This window comes from Borostomias antarcticus (assembly GCF_949987555.1).
Source record: "Borostomias antarcticus genome assembly, chromosome: 22".
Classification (NCBI taxonomy): domain Eukaryota; kingdom Metazoa; phylum Chordata; class Actinopteri; order Stomiiformes; family Stomiidae; genus Borostomias; species Borostomias antarcticus.
Window position 1 is genome coordinate 19290542 of NC_140255.1, and position 18026 is coordinate 19308567.

At 47.5% G+C, this 18026-nt stretch overlaps 2 protein-coding genes across 6 annotated transcripts in view; one reads left to right on the forward strand and one right to left on the reverse strand.

The window, feature by feature from the left end:
- Positions 1–4191, forward strand: part of grnb (granulin b) — a 16993-nt gene extending 12802 nt beyond the window's left edge. For all 5 annotated transcript variants that reach the window (XM_084456224.1, XM_084456228.1, XM_084456226.1 and 2 more), the window contains 3 exons: positions 156–389; positions 1231–1488; positions 1812–4191. In XM_084456224.1, the coding sequence (XP_084312350.1) occupies positions 156–389; positions 1231–1488; positions 1812–1961 (642 nt within the window). In that variant the 3' untranslated portion in view covers positions 1962–4191. The remainder of the gene's footprint in view (positions 1–155; positions 390–1230; positions 1489–1811) is intronic.
- The window catches only part of LOC311323906 (uncharacterized protein), a 571429-nt gene that overhangs the window by 214483 nt on the left and 338920 nt on the right, over positions 1–18026 (reverse strand). The window lies entirely within an intron of this gene.

Genomic DNA, 18026 nt, shown 5'->3' on the forward strand with positions numbered 1-18026 from the left:
CCTCACTAGGCTGAATCTCCACAAAGCGTTCATTCCTAAGCTATGAGAACGTCTCCTCGTGTGTCTCCGCTCACCGCTGCTCCCTCTCTGTAAATCCTCCCTCTCTTTAAACACGAACCCCGTTCTGTTCCGGAACCCTCCGCCCGGCCCCCCAGGCGGTGTGCTGCAGCGACGGCAGCCACTGCTGCCCCAGAGGCTACACCTGCGACTCCCAGCGCGCCTCCTGCTCCAAAGGCCGCCTGAGCATCCCCTGGTACAGGAAGGAGAAGGCGCTGACCCGGGCCGACCCGCTGGCAGACGTCAAGTGTGACGACAAGACCAGCTGCTCCTCAGGGGCCACCTGCTGCCAGCTGACCTCAGGAGACTGGAGCTGCTGCCCCATGGTCAAGGTGGGTGTCCCATGAGACGAGATGAACGGGGGACACAGAAGATCAGAGTTAAGTCCCATGGTCAAGGTGGGTGTCACATGAGACGAGATGAACGGGGGACACAGAAGATCAGGGTTAAGTATGTACAGAGTTAAGAATATACATAGAAGAGTACACACATATATGCACACAGCATGTATAACATATATAATATGTACATACATTTTTATTTTATTTGCCCAGGGACTGCGGGGGGAAATTAGCTGTTTAGCTATAACCTTGTACAGTGCATCTCTCCCTATTCTATATGGTAAATGTCTACTGTACCTTGTCCCCGTCTTAAAAATAAATTAAATCAAAACATGTACTGTACATACAGTCTGTATACATATATACGTACATAAATGCACACAGCTCATTGCTCCCCTGGGTTTCTCTCCATAGTCACTTGGTAGTCTGTGTGGGCAGGATGTAGGAGGCAGCCATTTTGTGCCACTTAATGTAAAAGTGGCTGCTGTTCATGTAAAAAGCAGCAAGATACGGTATGAACAAATCTCACTGACCGAAGGGATTGTCGTTGATGGGATAGAATACTATTTTTGTCTTCTTCACGGGCCTCGGTACTCACCGTGTGCACACAGTACTTATTATGAACCGTTTGACCACTCTGTGGTCCCTGACCATGACAGACGCTTGTACATAGCAGCTTCGCTAGGCCATAGCATGAAGCTGCTAATAGCATTAGCATACCAGCGGTATGTATATTAGATTTTCAGATGACGCTGCTATCAATTTTCTAGACTTACCAGATTAGACGTATTAGACAAACCTGACTCTTCTCTCTTCCCCCCCGGCCTCCCAGGCCGTCTGCTGCACAGACCACGAGCACTGCTGCCCGCAAGGCTACAGCTGCAACATGCAGATCGGCACGTGCGAGAAGAAGACGGGCGGCCTGCTGCTCCACACCGTCCCCCTGAGCAGAGTGGTAGAGTCCCGGCAGAGTGAGGCGGACGGGGCCCAGGACGTACCATGCGACAGCACGGGGGAGTTCCGCTGCGCCGAGGAAGACACCTGCTGCAAGACCTCTGCCTCAGAGTGGGCCTGCTGCCCCTCGCCTCAGGTGAGGATCTACTTTGAAACGAGGAAAAATAAGTCATTAGATTAGTTTTTACTTTTGGGGGTTTGTTCATAATGTACACACGGAAGACTGTGCCATACAGAACGACCTACAGTAGATGTACTTGTGTATTCATAATTCTGCAGCTCTATGGACCCAACTATCGCTAAACCAAACAACCCCCTGTGTGGATAGTGTATGGATGAGGGGTAAAACAGGATGGACCCGCCCCCATCATGAAAAAGAACCAAACCTTTTTGTTGGAAATACATGGATTGACAAATAGATTCTTTCCATCCTCTTACCCTTCTTTCCCTCTCTGCCAGGCCGTGTGCTGCGCAGACAGGAAACACTGTTGCCCCATGGGATACACGTGTGACCTGGCGGCAGGTGGCTGCTCCGTGCGGCGCGAGCGGCTCACCTGGGACAGCTTCTTCACGGACAGAAAGAGAGACTTTATCCCCTTCGGACTCTGAGCCAACCAGGGCGCACTGATCCCCCCCTTAACCACGACGGACAAGGGACAAAACTGGTCTTTTAGTGTTCAAGTTATTTTTTCTGACTTTCGAGGTTTGGGGTTTAGTGTAGAGGTAAATGCTCAGGTTGTGAATTAAGCTGTGTTCGGAATCGCTCCCTATTCACTATATAGTGCACTATATAGGGCGTCAGCCATTTTGTTTGTAGTGTCCGAATTCTCCACGGAATTTTCGTTCCCTATATAGTCCACTATTTATTACCCACAAGTCACCTTGATTTCCAGGGTACAGTGCATGTACCCTACATTTTCTCCGGTATACCACAATTCAATGCAGTTGAGTTGTCTCGCGAAGAGGGCTGTGAACGGAGGATGGCGGCGGCAACTTTCGTGTATAAACTGAAGGAACTCTAGCTTGCGGAGCTCAATCGTAAACATGTAATGTTTGTAAACATGTTACTTGATCGTGCGCTTCATAGCTAGCTAGGTAGCGCGGCTATAGCCAACGTTACATCTTGCAATTAACAGACAGGACCAAAGTAGAAAAACCACACATGCACATGATTAGAATTTAAATTTCAACACTTTATTTGGGATTTAACATTCAAAATGAACACACAAAAGCAAATCCGATACTACCTGAGTGAGTACATCTCAACCTGCAGCGTGAATGCTCCCTGTTAGACTTGTTTGTTTACACGCGGGCGCATCCGCCTGCATCACACGAATGACCGACGCATTTTTGTGACGTTCGGTGTAGTGTCCGAATACTCCTTAAACCATTCCCTAGGTAGTTCACTACATAGTGAACCCTATATAGGGAATAGGGAGTGAGGGAACGAGGGAGCGATTCCAAACACAGCTTTAGTAATCTCCAACCAACCGTCAGCCATCAGAGTTGTTCAAGACACACACCATCAATCTTAAAATGACCCCTATCCCCTACTAAGCACTTTTAGAAAAGGTTTAGAGCTAATGGTGCAACATTTTACCTCCCAGTCCATCATAAGGCACATTGCTGCTCATATTGTTGGTATTGAACCCACACTACACTACACGTGCAAGGGGTCATTGGTTTGGAATTTGGCCGACAGGCTACTAACTTCTGTTCAAAAGTGTTAGGTTTATCCATTCTTCAACATACTTTAAGTTTGAAACAGTTACTGCCCAGTGCCATTCCACTTCTCTATGCAAGTGAGGAAGATTAATGTAATGTATCCTCATAACTGGCTGTAACAAAGAAAATTGATGGAATCTGTGAGATATTGCAGAACCAAAACTATTCTTAACTATTTCAACAACAACACTTTTATATACATGTTTTTCTTGATCCAGTGGAACACCTTCGTAGTGCACAGTGGGCAGGTCTTGCTAGAAGCAATGGAGGGCAATCGAATAGCTGAAAGCATTACTGTGAATTGAATTGAATTGATTTTTGCCCAGCGGCCTCTTACTTTGCTGTCCGTCATTTTAGGATCAAGATGGGTTTCCCTCTCTGCACCGTGTTCTCGCATTACAATGAGGATATCGTCTCCCGAGCCCGTCAGATCATCGGGGCGTACTGTAGATAAAACCAGGCCATCAGATCATCGGGGCGTACTGTAGATAAAACCAGGCCATCAGATCATCGGGGCGTACTGTAGATAAAACCAGGCCATCAGATCATCGGGGCGTACTGTAGATAAAACCAGGCCAGAGAAATGGAAGGTTGATTTGACTGGCTAGTATTTCTATCCTCTTTTCTATTGAACACATTACAATATCTTCTGAACACATTACAATCAGCAGCATTCATTTTCTAAGCTATACTACAAAAGCTACAAGTCATTTTATCATCATGATTGTCCACATTGTTGATATTAACGTACACTTTTTCATTGATCAGTACAAAATCATCATTTGAGTTTTATTCAACCGAACACGAGTTTGATAGTGGGTTGTTTTTGTTTTGTTTTGTTTTTTAAGAACCAGTGATTGCAGCAGTCAGCTGTCCTGTACCTCACTGATCATTTCATCCATGGTTTCCCCACGTTTTGTCTTGGTTGGCTAGTTTGTGTTTTGGATTTGTAATTGTTTAGTTTTGATGAATGTCATGTCTTTAAATGAAGCACATTTTTTATTATGATGGCGATTTTAGCGGTATTTTAAAAGATTTAATCTCATTGAAGGGGGTTTGATTTTATCACTGATGAGTATATGCCAACTGAGGTGAAATAAAATGGTTCAAAACTTTGAAATTTAATATGTTGTACACACCTTTTTGTAGATATATTATTTTTCATGAAAGGATCATTTAATTATAATATAGGGCTACAGTATAATTCAAATTATTTCTCAACTAACTCCAGAACGTAATTCGTTTTAGATAGTGATCATTTATTTTGGTGACTTAAAGTAGGCCTATAAGTCATGCTTTTGCCTGAATCATATCATGACATTGGGTATTTCGAGCCCCTGGGAAAGAACCACCTCTCTTGATTATCCTTCCGTCTCCACATCCCACGTCAGAAGTTGTTATGACGACCAATGTAAACAGGAGGTGTGAGGCAAGTGGAGGCATGAGGGTAACAGAAGCCCTGACCTGCCCTGCCCATGGATGTGCCCTGCCGCGTCATAGCGCAGCTGTGGCCCCCGAGCTGTGGCCTCCGAGCTGTGTCCTAGTTACTGGGTGTTGCTATCCGGATGGCAGGCCAACATGACACGCAGACTACCCTGCTGGTCTCTGCTCTGGTGCCCTCTAGTGGTTGTTAAGAGTAAGATACACTGGTTTGTATTCAGCTTTGTTGGAGGACAATGGGAGAAAGATAAGTCTTTAAGGCTTAATGAGACATGCCAGCGTGAATGAGTGCGTCCGTTTATGGTTCCTTTGTTGGAGAGTTCATTGACCCTTACAACAACAATAGGGGTTTTAAATCAGGTACATTACTCCCTATCAATACAAATGCTTGTTAAAATGATATTTGGTGGCATTTTGGGCATTTACACAACAATAACAATTCTCACAACACTGATGTTTCAACATCACCGGACGTCACGGTGACCATAACTCTTGGAGAGACCAATGGTCGTGTCTCTGGGTGTGCGTCCAGTTCTATGTATAGACTCTACTACTAGACAGACCTCGGGTCTCTGACAAAACCCTCTGACCGGGGTTCTTCCTCGTGTTTCCATTCAGGTGTTGCCAGGGAAAGAGGAGTTTGACGGGAAGACTCGTTTTCCTAACCCCGCCCGCTTTCCCTCCCACCTCCGGCATGCGAACTGCTCATTCCCATCATTCCCATGAGGATGTGGGGGTTCTGCTCATCAGAAGTTGGGACAACAAATGTGTGTTGCTGGGCGGACGGGACAGGACGCATTGTTGAACCAGTGCCAAGGACCAGACTTATATGAATGGCATGACAGAAGTTGGTTCAATGGTTCATCATCTGTTTTCACAAAAGGGGTAAAAAATTAAAAATAAAGATTAAATTGAGCGTTGAATTTAAGATTATTTTCATTTATTGGGCGCTACTGCATAGCTTCATCTGAAAGGCTCGAGCCCCAGACTCCTTAATGTGGATGTAATCTCCATCTTGATACTTTATGGAAATCAAATTCCAGATCAGACATTTAATCTGCCTCAGAGTTCTTCTTATTCTGGGTCCCTTTCCCAGACTAATTAATTATAATCCTTCTCCTTTGATGCAGCCTTAAGGTTGAAAGAGCTTTAAGTCCAAGACTGGTAATTAACAGATGTCTGAGAGTAGGAGTTCTGATCCCAGATCTGCTGTACATAATAATAAGCTTCTCTCGGCCTGTCTGTCTGTCGCTCTATCCAGACTTTCCTCGGACACCATCGGCCTGACAGAATTCATATTTGGCACGGGTCTCCACGGGGGTCCCAGACAGACCGTGACAGGGCCGGACTTTTAATTAATCTATGTTTTGGCTAATTGCATAAAATAATGAGCCGAGCTGCCAGCCAATAGAATTACTGCTCTGAATAGAACCCCGCCCCCAGCTGCCTACAATGGACTAAATGGCCAATTACTGTTTACTCCCACGGGTATCAGAACTAGATTAGAATAAAAAATTATATACGGACTAAGGACCTGATTCTAGAATTCCTGACTCTGAGCTGCTCGATAAAGGCGCATATCTGTATAGTGTGTGTGTGTGTGTGTGTGTGTGTGCGTGCGTGTGTGCGTGTGTCTGTGTACATGTGTGCTTTTGTGAAAATGAATATGACTTCTAACCCTGTTTCCATGGCAGCATAGCTCTTTCTATGGCCGTGTCCATGAACGACTCCTTGCTCTCTCTGTGTTGATCTGAAAGGTTTGAGCTGGTACGAGCCAGGGTGGTTCCACTTTGACCAGTAGTGAGCTGGGTGGACTGGTCAGCATACTGCTGCTTATACTCCTCAAAACCCTTCAGATGTACACAGGGGGTCAGGGATTGTGTCTCTGGATACAGCATGCCTGGGGATCTGCTTCAAAGGGGTGGATCTGTGCAGAGGAGGGTTTTTTACATGCGGAGGGGGGGGGGGGGGGGGTGTGCGGGGGGAACCTAAGGGGGGGCAAGCTGTGTCATAACTCATACATATGGTCAGCCAATCAAGAGGGGCTTGCCGGCAGAAAGCCGGTGGATTTTACTTGGAGACAGAAACACACACAAACACACACACACTGAACAGACAGAAACACACACACACAAACACACACACACCCACACACTGAACAGACAGGAGGAGATATAAGGACTGTACAACTGGCTTAAGTCTTCTATCTGTCCTCACTACTAGTGAGAGAACTTCACACAGGAAAGGAACAACTGTGTTTTTCTTTTGTGGTATGTATACAACCTCTCTGTTATATTAATATTATACCAATGAGTCTTGTAAGGTTTTAGTAGTGAGATCTAATGGTCTGTTTAAGTTGTGGAGAGCAGACAGTGGGCCTGGGCTGCTGTTGGTTGGGATTGCTGGCTAACAGTAAGCAGCAAGAGAAATACTGTCTATAGACATGTCCAAGAGGAAGTGGACAAAACAGGTACACAAAGAACTATCAAGAAGATTAAGAGGCCGCAGAATGGGAGGTTCCATTTGTACATGAGGGTTGAGAGGTCCTCCTGGGATTCAAAACAGCTGGTACCACCTCATCTTTTCACATGTCTATTACATGTTGCATTGTATGATGTTCCTTTCCTCCTGTCTCTACTGTTTATCTCTGTATCCGTAAGCACAGATGACAGAGGTAACTTCAGAGGTTATGCTGCTCACCAGATACTATGTGTACTGTATACAATAGTTGATGATGGGAGTTCAGCATCTGAAACACTGAAATGGACTCCAGTGCTACACTAACAATTTGAAATGGGTGCGTGTCATTCAGTCGTGGGTACAGCCACAAGGTTGAGGAGAACTCGGAGACCTGCGGTGTGACTGGTCTCAAAGGGCCGGTGAATATAGGATTGTTTTCATGCCCGGGGTTCACTGTCAATATGGCGTGTGCGGAGGAAGAGAGACCCTGACAGCTGAGTGGCCCAGTGGAAGGCATGTGGCCGGCTAGTACTGAGCGGTTCTATTTATACACACCTCGCTTGGATTACTAGCGTGTCTGTTCATTCACACCCAACCGGGGGGCGAATGCCATTTGCATTAAAATGCCTACCAAATGCATAACTAACGTCAGCATTTCCTCACTTTCTGGAGGAATGTTGAATTACGTCTGTTTCAACCTCTTGGGGGGTGGTGTGGGGTTTATCTGGGATCAACAGGGTGGTAGTCTTTGTACTTTTATTAGGATGCCAGTTCCAAGACATCAGCTTTTTTATTATTTTTCTCCTCAAAACATCAGCCACAATCCCTCAGCCTATCACAGATAAGTTATTGAACTTCCCGTATTTATTGGTTCTAGGGCCTCCTTGTAAAAGATGTTGGTCATATCTTTCTACTCAAGCACACTTCTTGTTCCTCCAGGCTGACAAGCCGAGCGCTAGAGGAATGGCTATCCCCAAGATGTTCAACTCCAGCGGCCCATTCATCGCAGCGAAGGGAGGGTCAGGAATATCTCTCGTCGGTGAGGAGAACGCCATCGAGGGGGAGGAGGAGAAGGACGTACCGCTGATCCAGGTCAGCCCTCAGCTCAGCCTGGCCATGGAGCAAGGCACTGCCAAGCACCTGGGCACCGTGGGCCAGGAGGACGACGACGAGACCCCCTACGTCTCCATCATCGCCCAGGCCGAGGGTAAGACGAGCACCGGGGGGGCGAGGTCACCAGGAGTGGGCACCATTGCTAATTCACACATCTATAGATGCTTTACTGATCCTCCTAGGGGGACATTTGGTGATTCAGCTGTGGAAAAAAAACACTAGATACAGAGTAGCCTAGTAGGCATAAAAAGATGAAGAACAGGACTATATACATCCATTTGTACAGCATGTGTACAGTATAGAATAGAATAAAAAATATACGTACATACATCCCGTCTGTATAAATATATATGTCTAGGAGTACACGACTGCACGGCTACTTATTGTCAGTGAAGTGTCATCGTTGTTTCCTGCCAGGGAAGCTTCAGGACAGCAGGGCTGTATTTCAACACGACATGTTTGGAGTTCACTACTTCACAGAGTTATTTCCTTCCTGGGGCGGCTGTGGATCGGGAGGTAGAGCGGGTCGTCAAATGACCGTAGGGTCGGCGGTTCGAATCCCGGCCTCTCCTGTCTGCATGTCGAAGTGTCCATGAGCAAGACACTGAACCCCAAACTGCTCCCAACGAGCAGGCTAGCACAGAATGTGTGTGTGAATGTGTGTGTGAATGGGTGAATGAGAGGCCATTGTGGATAAGAGCGCTATATACAGTACGTACAGTCCATTTACCATCCCCCTTTAGAGTATATTAACAGTAGCTCTCTCGTCCACTTCCTGCCACAACACACTCAGGACGATCCCAGTGTTGGGATAAAGCTACGGCAGACGGGAAGGGACAACTTTCTAAGGTTCCATTCCGCTCCGGCCTGTTGCGGTGGCCTGTTCCACCTCTGATGCTGAGTTAAACTGTGTGTCTCAGGTGAAGACTCCCAGGAGTTCAGTCCTACCAGCACGGAGTGCACTTTCCCCCGGTCTTACCTGCTCAGAAGGTACAGCTACCACCTCGTACGACAAGCTGTCCCCGTGTTTCAAACCATGCATTTCTGTTCATCATTTTAAGGGCTGTTTTTCCAATCGTCGTGAAAATCGATGTCAGTGTCCCCCCCCATCATTTTCGGCAGGTCCCTGGCGAGTCGGACGCTGCTGACGAGCGACACCGAGGAGGAGGAGGAGGAGGAGGAGGAGGAGCGCGCGGCGACACACAGGCTCCTACGGCGCCGCCTGCGGAGGAAACATCGCCGAAAACCTCGGAGCCGGAGGAGGGAGTTAGGGGAGGAGCCTCCGGTCATCCAGGGTTTGTGGGTGCAGGAGATCGACTGGTCGAGGTCCGTGGACAAACAGGTGACCGAGAGCTCCCGCGTCGCCCTCCCTCCTCACGCCGGCCGCGGCGGGGGCCGCAGGGCGAGGGCGGCATCCGGCGCACGCGGGGGCTTGGCGGGCGCGTCCGACTACGTCCGTGGAGCGAACGGGGTGTCACATGATCGGCGCGGACTAACAGGGGCGCCTCACTCCTCCCAACCCGGGGGGCGCTCCGACTCCTCGTGCAGCCCGGAGGACGCGGGCGTGTCCGAGTCCGTCTGCACCCACGACAGCGGGTCAGACTCGTCCTGCAGTATTGGGGGCGTGTCCTACTCGGTGTGCAGCATCAACGACGTGTCTGACTGCCTCTCCTGCGTACTGTGCGTGTCGGACAACTTCCTGGTTCGAGGGGACGTCTCTGACTCCACGTGCAGTCTGATGGGCGTGTCCGCCTCCGACTGCAGTGTGGAGCGGGAGTCAGGCTCCGCCTCCGGCGTGGACAGTGTGTCCGACTCCTCCTGCGGCGTTGGGGGCGGGGGGTCGCCTTACTCGGAAGCAACGCCGGAGGGGGAACGGGGCCGAGTTACCCAGAGCCACCGGCGGTTCATCTCTCCGTTCTTCAAAGAGCTGGTGGGAGACGCCACCAATGAGAACGGCCATATCAATGAGGGCCTCGTATTCCTTAAGGTAAGATGACTGTCGGCCATTTTCAAACCCTCAATCAATATTATACGATGATACGATATATAAGTCTTTTGTGATTATGAACATGGCGTTATCAGATATCAGAGTGTTATCTCGTTAGTCTCTCATCGGTTGTATGTTTTGTTACACTTTTCATTAAGGGTGTTTGTGTACTTTAAGGAACTCAGGCTCTGTAAGTCTGAATACAGGGAAGGAAAGGAGTACCAGATTCTACACCACATCCAGAACGGCTCGTATGGCGATGTGTTCTGTGTGCAGGATAAATCCACTGGATTCGTGTGTGCAGCCAAAAAGGTAAGACCAGATCAATAAGGTCAAACAGTTTTGTCCAGATCAATTCAATTTGTTTTGTATAACTGCTCTGTTAGTTATTAAGTATAGCAGAATTGTATTTACTCTTGGAGTCAGTCATTCTGTGTTTGTTAAAACTAGTGCAGTGCCCGTTCAGAACGTGTCCGTCTGGAATGGGCAGATTGCTTGGCCTCCTGTATTGCTGCTTGCGGCCTTCTCGCCACTTGCGGTACATTGCCTTGGGTCCTGAGCAATACCCCTACCGAAGTTCCAGTTCATACAGTGCCCGGTTCTCGAGAAAATCACAATACGGACAGACAGAGCATGATGATGATGGATGATGGATATAATTTCATTAAAGGTGTTGTCCATGATGTTCTCATCATCAACATTTATTTTGCTAGGCAAGTTAATTAAGAGCAACTCTTATTTACAATAACGGCCTAGGTGGTAACCCACAAACCTGACCCCTGTCATTGTTTAGTTTTGGAGGTTATGATGTTTCAAAAAACCAGAGAGCGGATTGAATCCTGAGCATCCCCTTGAAAGGACAGATTCGGAATTTAGCATTATCAGCCATGTTATAAGGTTATTTACCATCATATACAACGGCCAATATAACATTTTCGTCAAACAGTGCCCTCTCGAGATATAGCCCGTCGCTGCCAACCATGGATCCTTAGGTGCATCAGACAAAATCCCTCAAAAACACCAGAAACTCTTGTTTTCAAAGAGAGGAATTTCACCAAGTGGTCACTGCTGTCCATTGATGTTCTGACAAAAAATTGGCCCAAAATATGCTTCCGATAAGCTTTTATTTATCATTTAGCATACACATTTTTCATTCGCAGTACATACTTCCACTTGAACTTTGACTGAGTTTGGAGCGTACCATAGAAGAAGAGCCGCTTCCGGGTCACAGGTCTTCACAACAACAACAACAACAGGTGGAGAAGCCTAGGATTGCTTTGCAGCTGGTATCTCATTGATAGTATTATGTAGAAGTGTTTGTTGATCAAAACACGGATGAATCTAAACATCACTGGCTTTGTTGTCAATACAGATCAATGGATATAGTACGATCAATAAAATCCGATCGGAAGCATACTTTGTGCTGATTTTTTTTTACCGGAACATCAACGCACACCACTGACCACTCAGTGAGTTTCCTGTCTTTGAAAACGAGTTAATGGCGTTTTTGAGGGATTTTGTCTATGCACCTATTGAGTCTATATGCACCTATTGAGTCTATATGCACCCAGAGTGTGTTAGCGGTGACGGGTTATATCTCGAGAGTGCACCGAAACTTTGATATCGGCTGTTTTATATGATGGTAAATTACCCTATAACATGGCTTATAATGCTACATTCCAAACCTGTCCTTTAAGTGAGCGTCCTTCATTCCAGATCCCGCTGAGTCACTTCAGCAGTGAGGAGGTCAGCACGTGGAGTGCGCTCAACTCTCCTCGCGTCGTGGAACTCTTCGGTGCCGTGAGGGAGGGGCTTAACGTCACTCTCTTCATGGATCTAAAGCCAGGTGAGGAGTCTCTCAGGTGAGGAGTCTCTCAGGTGAGGAGTCTCTCAGGTGAGGAGTCTCTCAGGTGAGGAGTCTCTCAAACCCTCGGACATCTTAGTTGACTCTTTTTTTTTTTCCCCACATTTTTTTTTGTCTCCACAAACTACATTTTCAGTTAGACCTTATCAGACTGCAGGTTTACATTAGAAAACGTGAACATTATGAACCGATGAAGTGTTCATTCATACATTAATTAATCAGTCGATTAATTAATTAATTAGAAGAAAAAAAGAATGAGCTTTCAACGAGCCTATTTTGCTTTGCACAGCAGATGCACACCGCAAACACATTCTCCCTGACGCTATCTAACGTGAGGGCGTCATGTTACACACACAGATCATATCAAAAGGATGTCGTTAGCGCCATCACCACAGAGCACGTAACCCTGTCATCTGATCTGATCTGCCCAGGTTGTCTGGCCCAGCTGCTGAGAGAGAGGGGCTGTCTGCCGGAGGACCTGGCCCTGCACTACCTCCATCAGCTGCTGGGGGCGCTAGAGCACCTGCACCACAGACGCGTGCTGCACCTGGACGTCAAAGGTAGGCGACTGACCTCGCTTCTTAACTTTGACTCTTCCAGACAGCGATGTCCAAATCTGAAGCGACAGATGGCCCCTAATTTAGAGATGTAAATGACTCCATGTTCTGTTTCTATCTCTGTGTCCAGATCCCATTCATACATTGATTTACCTGGAGTGGCATCAGTATTAGGGGCCAGAGATCTGTTTGGAATTGGTCTCTGTCCCATGTTCCAGCAGGTCACATGCTCTCGCTCACTCCTTTTCATATTTAAGGCTGTCGCCCTCAAATCACAGTGGATCTGATCTGAGATCAATCAATCAATCAATCAAAGCTTTATTTGTAAAGCGCATTTCGAGATAGGGAGATAGGGAGTGACCTGTGGCACTAAATACAGTATGCAGAGTAGGGTGATGTGTATGCTGAAAAAATGGGAATGTCAGAAGAGGAAAATGATCAGTTGTACTGTACGCCCTCTGATGTTACATCACATTCTTCCTTGTCAGTAGATCAGATTCCTCCTTAGCGGTTTACAATCATTCAGTCAACATGGGGCAGTTGTATGGAGGAACGACCGTCAGACTGCCATTAACCCCATACAATTGCCCCATGTCGATTGAATTGATCGATTTAATTTATTTGTAAGTTTAAAAATATGTGGGACATAAAACACTACAGCTTGTCAGATATTATGACTGTGTCTCATCTCCCTGCGTTGCTAGTTGACAACGTGCTGCTGTCTGAGGATGGGATGGACACGTTCCTGTGTGACTTCGGTCTCTCGGAGACGCTGGACCAGAGACACAAGGCCTTCAGAGGTGAGACATGGACGGATGAATCAGGGGCAGATGCATGGGCCACCAATTGCAATGTAAAGCACTCGGAAAGACAGTACTACAATCCATCATCATCATCATCATCATCATCATCACCATCATGTCTTTACAACAAAGTAACAGCAATACGGATTAACTAAACTGTTTCACTGAAACATTACAATGCAATTATATTTACTACAGCTGACTCCCATATTACTACTAATACTAATTTTGATTAGTAGTACTGATTACTTATTTGATTTATATAAGTCCTGAAAGCTGCAGAGTAACATGTAAAGCTGTAACACGCGACTGTATCTGACGAATCCTGAAAGATTCAGAAAAGCCTTGTTTACAATATGGCCTCTGAGCACAAAACAGGTGCAATTCCACATTTCAAGCTCAGACTCACCTCTGCTCATTAGACCCTCCTTTCAAAATGAGTTTAATGTTGTGAGAACGCCTGCCAGACCCAGGCTGGACCTTACAGGCCACCGTACAGGCCCAGGCTGGACCATACAGGCCACCGTACAGGCCCAGGCTGGACCGTACAGGCCACCGTACAGGCCCAGGCTGGACCGTACAGGCCACCGTACAGACCCAGGCTGGACCTTACAGGCCACCGTACAGGCCCAGGCTGGACCGTACAGGCCACCGTGCAGACCACCGTACAGGCCACCGTACAGACCCAGGCTGGACCTTACAGGCCACCGTACAGACCCAGGCTGGACCGTACAGTCCACCGTACAGACCCAGGCTGGACCGTACAGGCCACCGTACAGACCCAGGCTGGACCTTACAGGCCACCGTACAGACCCACGGCTCACCAGCAGTCTGTTTGCGTTGCAGGGTCAGGGTTCCCCGGCACAGAGACCCACATGGCCCCGGAGGTGGCAGGCGGTCACCTGCGCTGTCCCAAGGCGGACGTGTGGAGCAGCTGCTGCACGCTACTGCACATGCTCAATGGGTGCCACCCCTGGATACGCTACTACGCTCACCCACTCTGTCTCAAGGTCAGAGAGAATTCACATTCATCCGATACAACTTTGTTTTGCGGAATGCTCTCACTCCAAGATGCATGTTTGCAGTGCGGTAAATGCAATCGCAGTGTTGCTTCTCAGACTCAAGGAAATGCAAAGAGCACTCTGAAATGTTCATTTGTGACTATTTCAAATAACATAAGGATTACATTATAGACTTATTTGCTGCCTACAAACATATAAGAGTATGTGCAAGTCGATGGATGAATGAATGAATGAATGAATGAATGAATGAATACAATATATATTTCCCCCCGCTGGTCAGATTGTCAATGAGCCTGCGCCACTGTGGGAGGTGCCTCCCAGCTGTAACCATTTCACTGCCGAGGTCTTCAGAGCTGGACTACAGAAGGACCCCAGCAAACGTGCTTCTGCCACCGAGCTCAAGAAGAAGACCACCCAGGCCCTGAGAGCAGGTAGTCTAAATGTATTTTAAAGAGCTTAAAATTACACTTCCTACTTACTACTAGTACCTAAACCTATATGTAGAATTTGTAGCCAGCTGTTTTGCTCTGCTACAGCAATTTCTAAAGTTCAGGGTGCGTCCAGATTCAGTGACCCACCCAGAGCGTTCTGATACAGCCTTGGGGCACACAAACTGTTCCAAGCAGGCTCAAGGCGTGGGAGATAAAAAGTTACATACTGTCACTTTTAAAGGACAATGCTCGTTTTTGACAACCTGGACCTTATTTACGACATATTATAAGACGTTTGACTCACCGAGATCACATTGGTGTAGTTCGGAGGCATGTAGAAGAAATTTAAAATCCAGTAATCATGTAATATGATCTTTAGAAACGTCTTTCGAAACGAAATAGCTTCCTCGCACAGCGCGCAATCGTTGCTCCAGCACGCTGTGCGTATGCGTGCTGGAGCAAGTGAGGAAGCTATTTCGTTTCGAAAGACGTTTCTAAAGATCATATTACAGAGGCAAGTGAAAAACCACCACAGGCCTATGCTCTATGTAAGCACAACTAGCGATTCATGAAGACAGATTGATGAAAACAACCGTTTCGCGGCAGAAAATAGATTTTTAGAAACTGCATTCTAAGTGCCCCGACCACCGCCATTACATGGATATACTGGTTCGCGCTGGATTTTAAATTTCTTCTACAGGCCTCCGAACTACACCAAAGTGATCTCGGTGAGTCAAACGTCTTATAATATGTCGTAAATAAGGTCCAGGTTGTCAAAAACGAGCATTGTCCTTTAATGTGCACAAACACATTAAAGGAAAATGCTCGTTTTTGACAACCTGGACCTTATTTACGACATATTATAAGAAGTTTGACTCACCCAGATCACTTTTGTGTTGTTCGGAGGCCTGTAGAAGAAATTTAAAATCCAGCGCGAGCCAGTATATCCATGTAATGGCGGCGCACGGGGCATAGGGAATGCAGTTTCTCAAAATCCATTTTCGGCCGCTAAACGGTTGTTTTCATCAATCACATTGCATGAATCGACAGTTGATATTCCTCTACGCGAGCCATTCTTTCGGTTTTCAAATACGTGGTCTGTAGCCTCTGTAATATGATCTTTACACTGGCTATGCTCCCTCACATTCTCTGCGCTACGATCGGATTGTTGCTGACGAATGACGACGACAATATTCTCGGCACCAACTACGATCGTAGCGCAGAGAATGTGAGCCGGAGAATAGCAGGCTGCGCGCTGGCCTGTGCGCATGCGTGCTGGAGCAAGTGGGGGAGAGGCTTGTAAAGATCATATTACAGAGGCTACAGACCACGTATTTGAAAACCGAAAGAATGGCTCGCGTAGAGGAATATCAACTGTCGATTCATGCAATGTGATTGATGAAAACAACCGTTTAGCGGCCGAAAATGGATTTTGAGAAACTGCATTCCCTATGCCCCGTGCGCCGCCATTACATGGATATACTGGCTCGCGCTGGATTTTAAATTTCTTCTACAGGCCTCCGAACAACACAAAAGTGATCTGGGTGAGTCAAACTTCTTATAATATGTCGTAAATAAGGTCCAGGTTGTCAAAAACGAGCATTTTCCTTTAACAGAGTGTCTGTGTTTAAAATCGTATTGTCACGGATCAAGAGATATTTTTGTGAGAGGCAGAGCAAGTATAGACTTATTAACAATGCTGAGCTCTCTCTCTCTCTCTCTCTCTCTCTCCCTCTGTATAGTGGGAGGCCTCAGTTGCAGTTCTATCAAAGGTGAGAAACCGGTGAACAGCAAGACCCGGAATGGGGACGTACCCTTCAGGAAATCCTCCACGATCCCCACTGCACCAGTTCAAGCAGCAGCCGCCCAAACTGCACCCACAATGCAGTGGGTGAGCCCGTGGAGAGCAAAGGCTGCAGATGAAGACAGCAGTGACTGGGAGGAGGGGGAATCGGTATGGGAACTACGGGACTCCGAGTCGGATACAGACTCCATGGCAGCCGGGGGTTGGGAACCACATAAGGATCCCTCGGACAACCTCGGAGACACTGACTGGAAGTGGGAGACAGATTCCGAGGTGGACATTTATCTGGGAGAGGAGGAATATTCCCGAGAAGGGAGAGCCTCGGAGAGACAGGACTGGGACTACGAGGGGGACTGGGAAGAAGAGGAGGAGTCCGAGTTGGATTCTTCCTCGTCCACAGAGTTTTTCCGCGCCCTCCAAGTCCACTTCCCTGTTCTGCGGAAAGGCCTGCCGACGGCGTGTCATTCGTGGGGATCAGAGCCAGAACTGGAATACCTACGAGATGGTGAGCTCCCAGTGAGCGTCCCCGCTCTGCACGCTGCGCTGCTTGCATAACGAGGAAGGCCGTGACCCTTGACCCCTGTTGTGTTGCTGCTCTTAGGTGTGACGACCGTGGGCAGCTCGGTCCACACCCCCTCCCCCGAACCTCGTGACCACCCACCCTCCTGTCTGAGCAACTCTGATGAGTCCCACATACAGGCCACAGACAAGGTACACACACACACACGGACAAACACACAGCCTGGCGCGCGTGCACACAGACCCACCCACACACACACACACACACACACACCCCCACACACACACACACACCCACACACACACACACATACACACACGGACAAACACACAGCCTGGCGCGCGTGCACACAGACACACACACACACACACAAACACACACACACACACACACAGACCCACCCACACACACACACCCACACACACACACACACACACACACACACACACACACACACACACACACACAGAAATTAACCAACAAGATGAATATAAATAATATAAAATGTATATTAGTAAAATAGAAATGTTTCTCTTCAGGACTCTGACTGTTGGTCAGATGATCTCAGCTCGGGGGTGTTCTCCTCCTACAACAGCCAGACAGATGGACATATGGAGTGGCTACTGTCAACCAATCAGTCGCCATCTTACTTCTTTGAAGGTAAGAGGACGGGTGTGAAATCAGTGCGTTCGATTGAATTTTATCAGATAAACAAGTGCCCAGTGAACCCTGCGTTGCCAAGTGGGGGGACAACCAGTTGGGCGAGAGATGGTCCATCTGAATGTTTGAAGCAGGCAGGAATCATGTCCAGTCTATAACCCAAATCAAACCCCCACCCAATCTGTGCATAGGTCTACGTTAAGTGACGACTGGTCGTTTTATTACCAGATGGATTAAACTGGTTGTTTATTGAGGAGTTCGCAGCTGTGAGCTTGTCTACTCTAGATG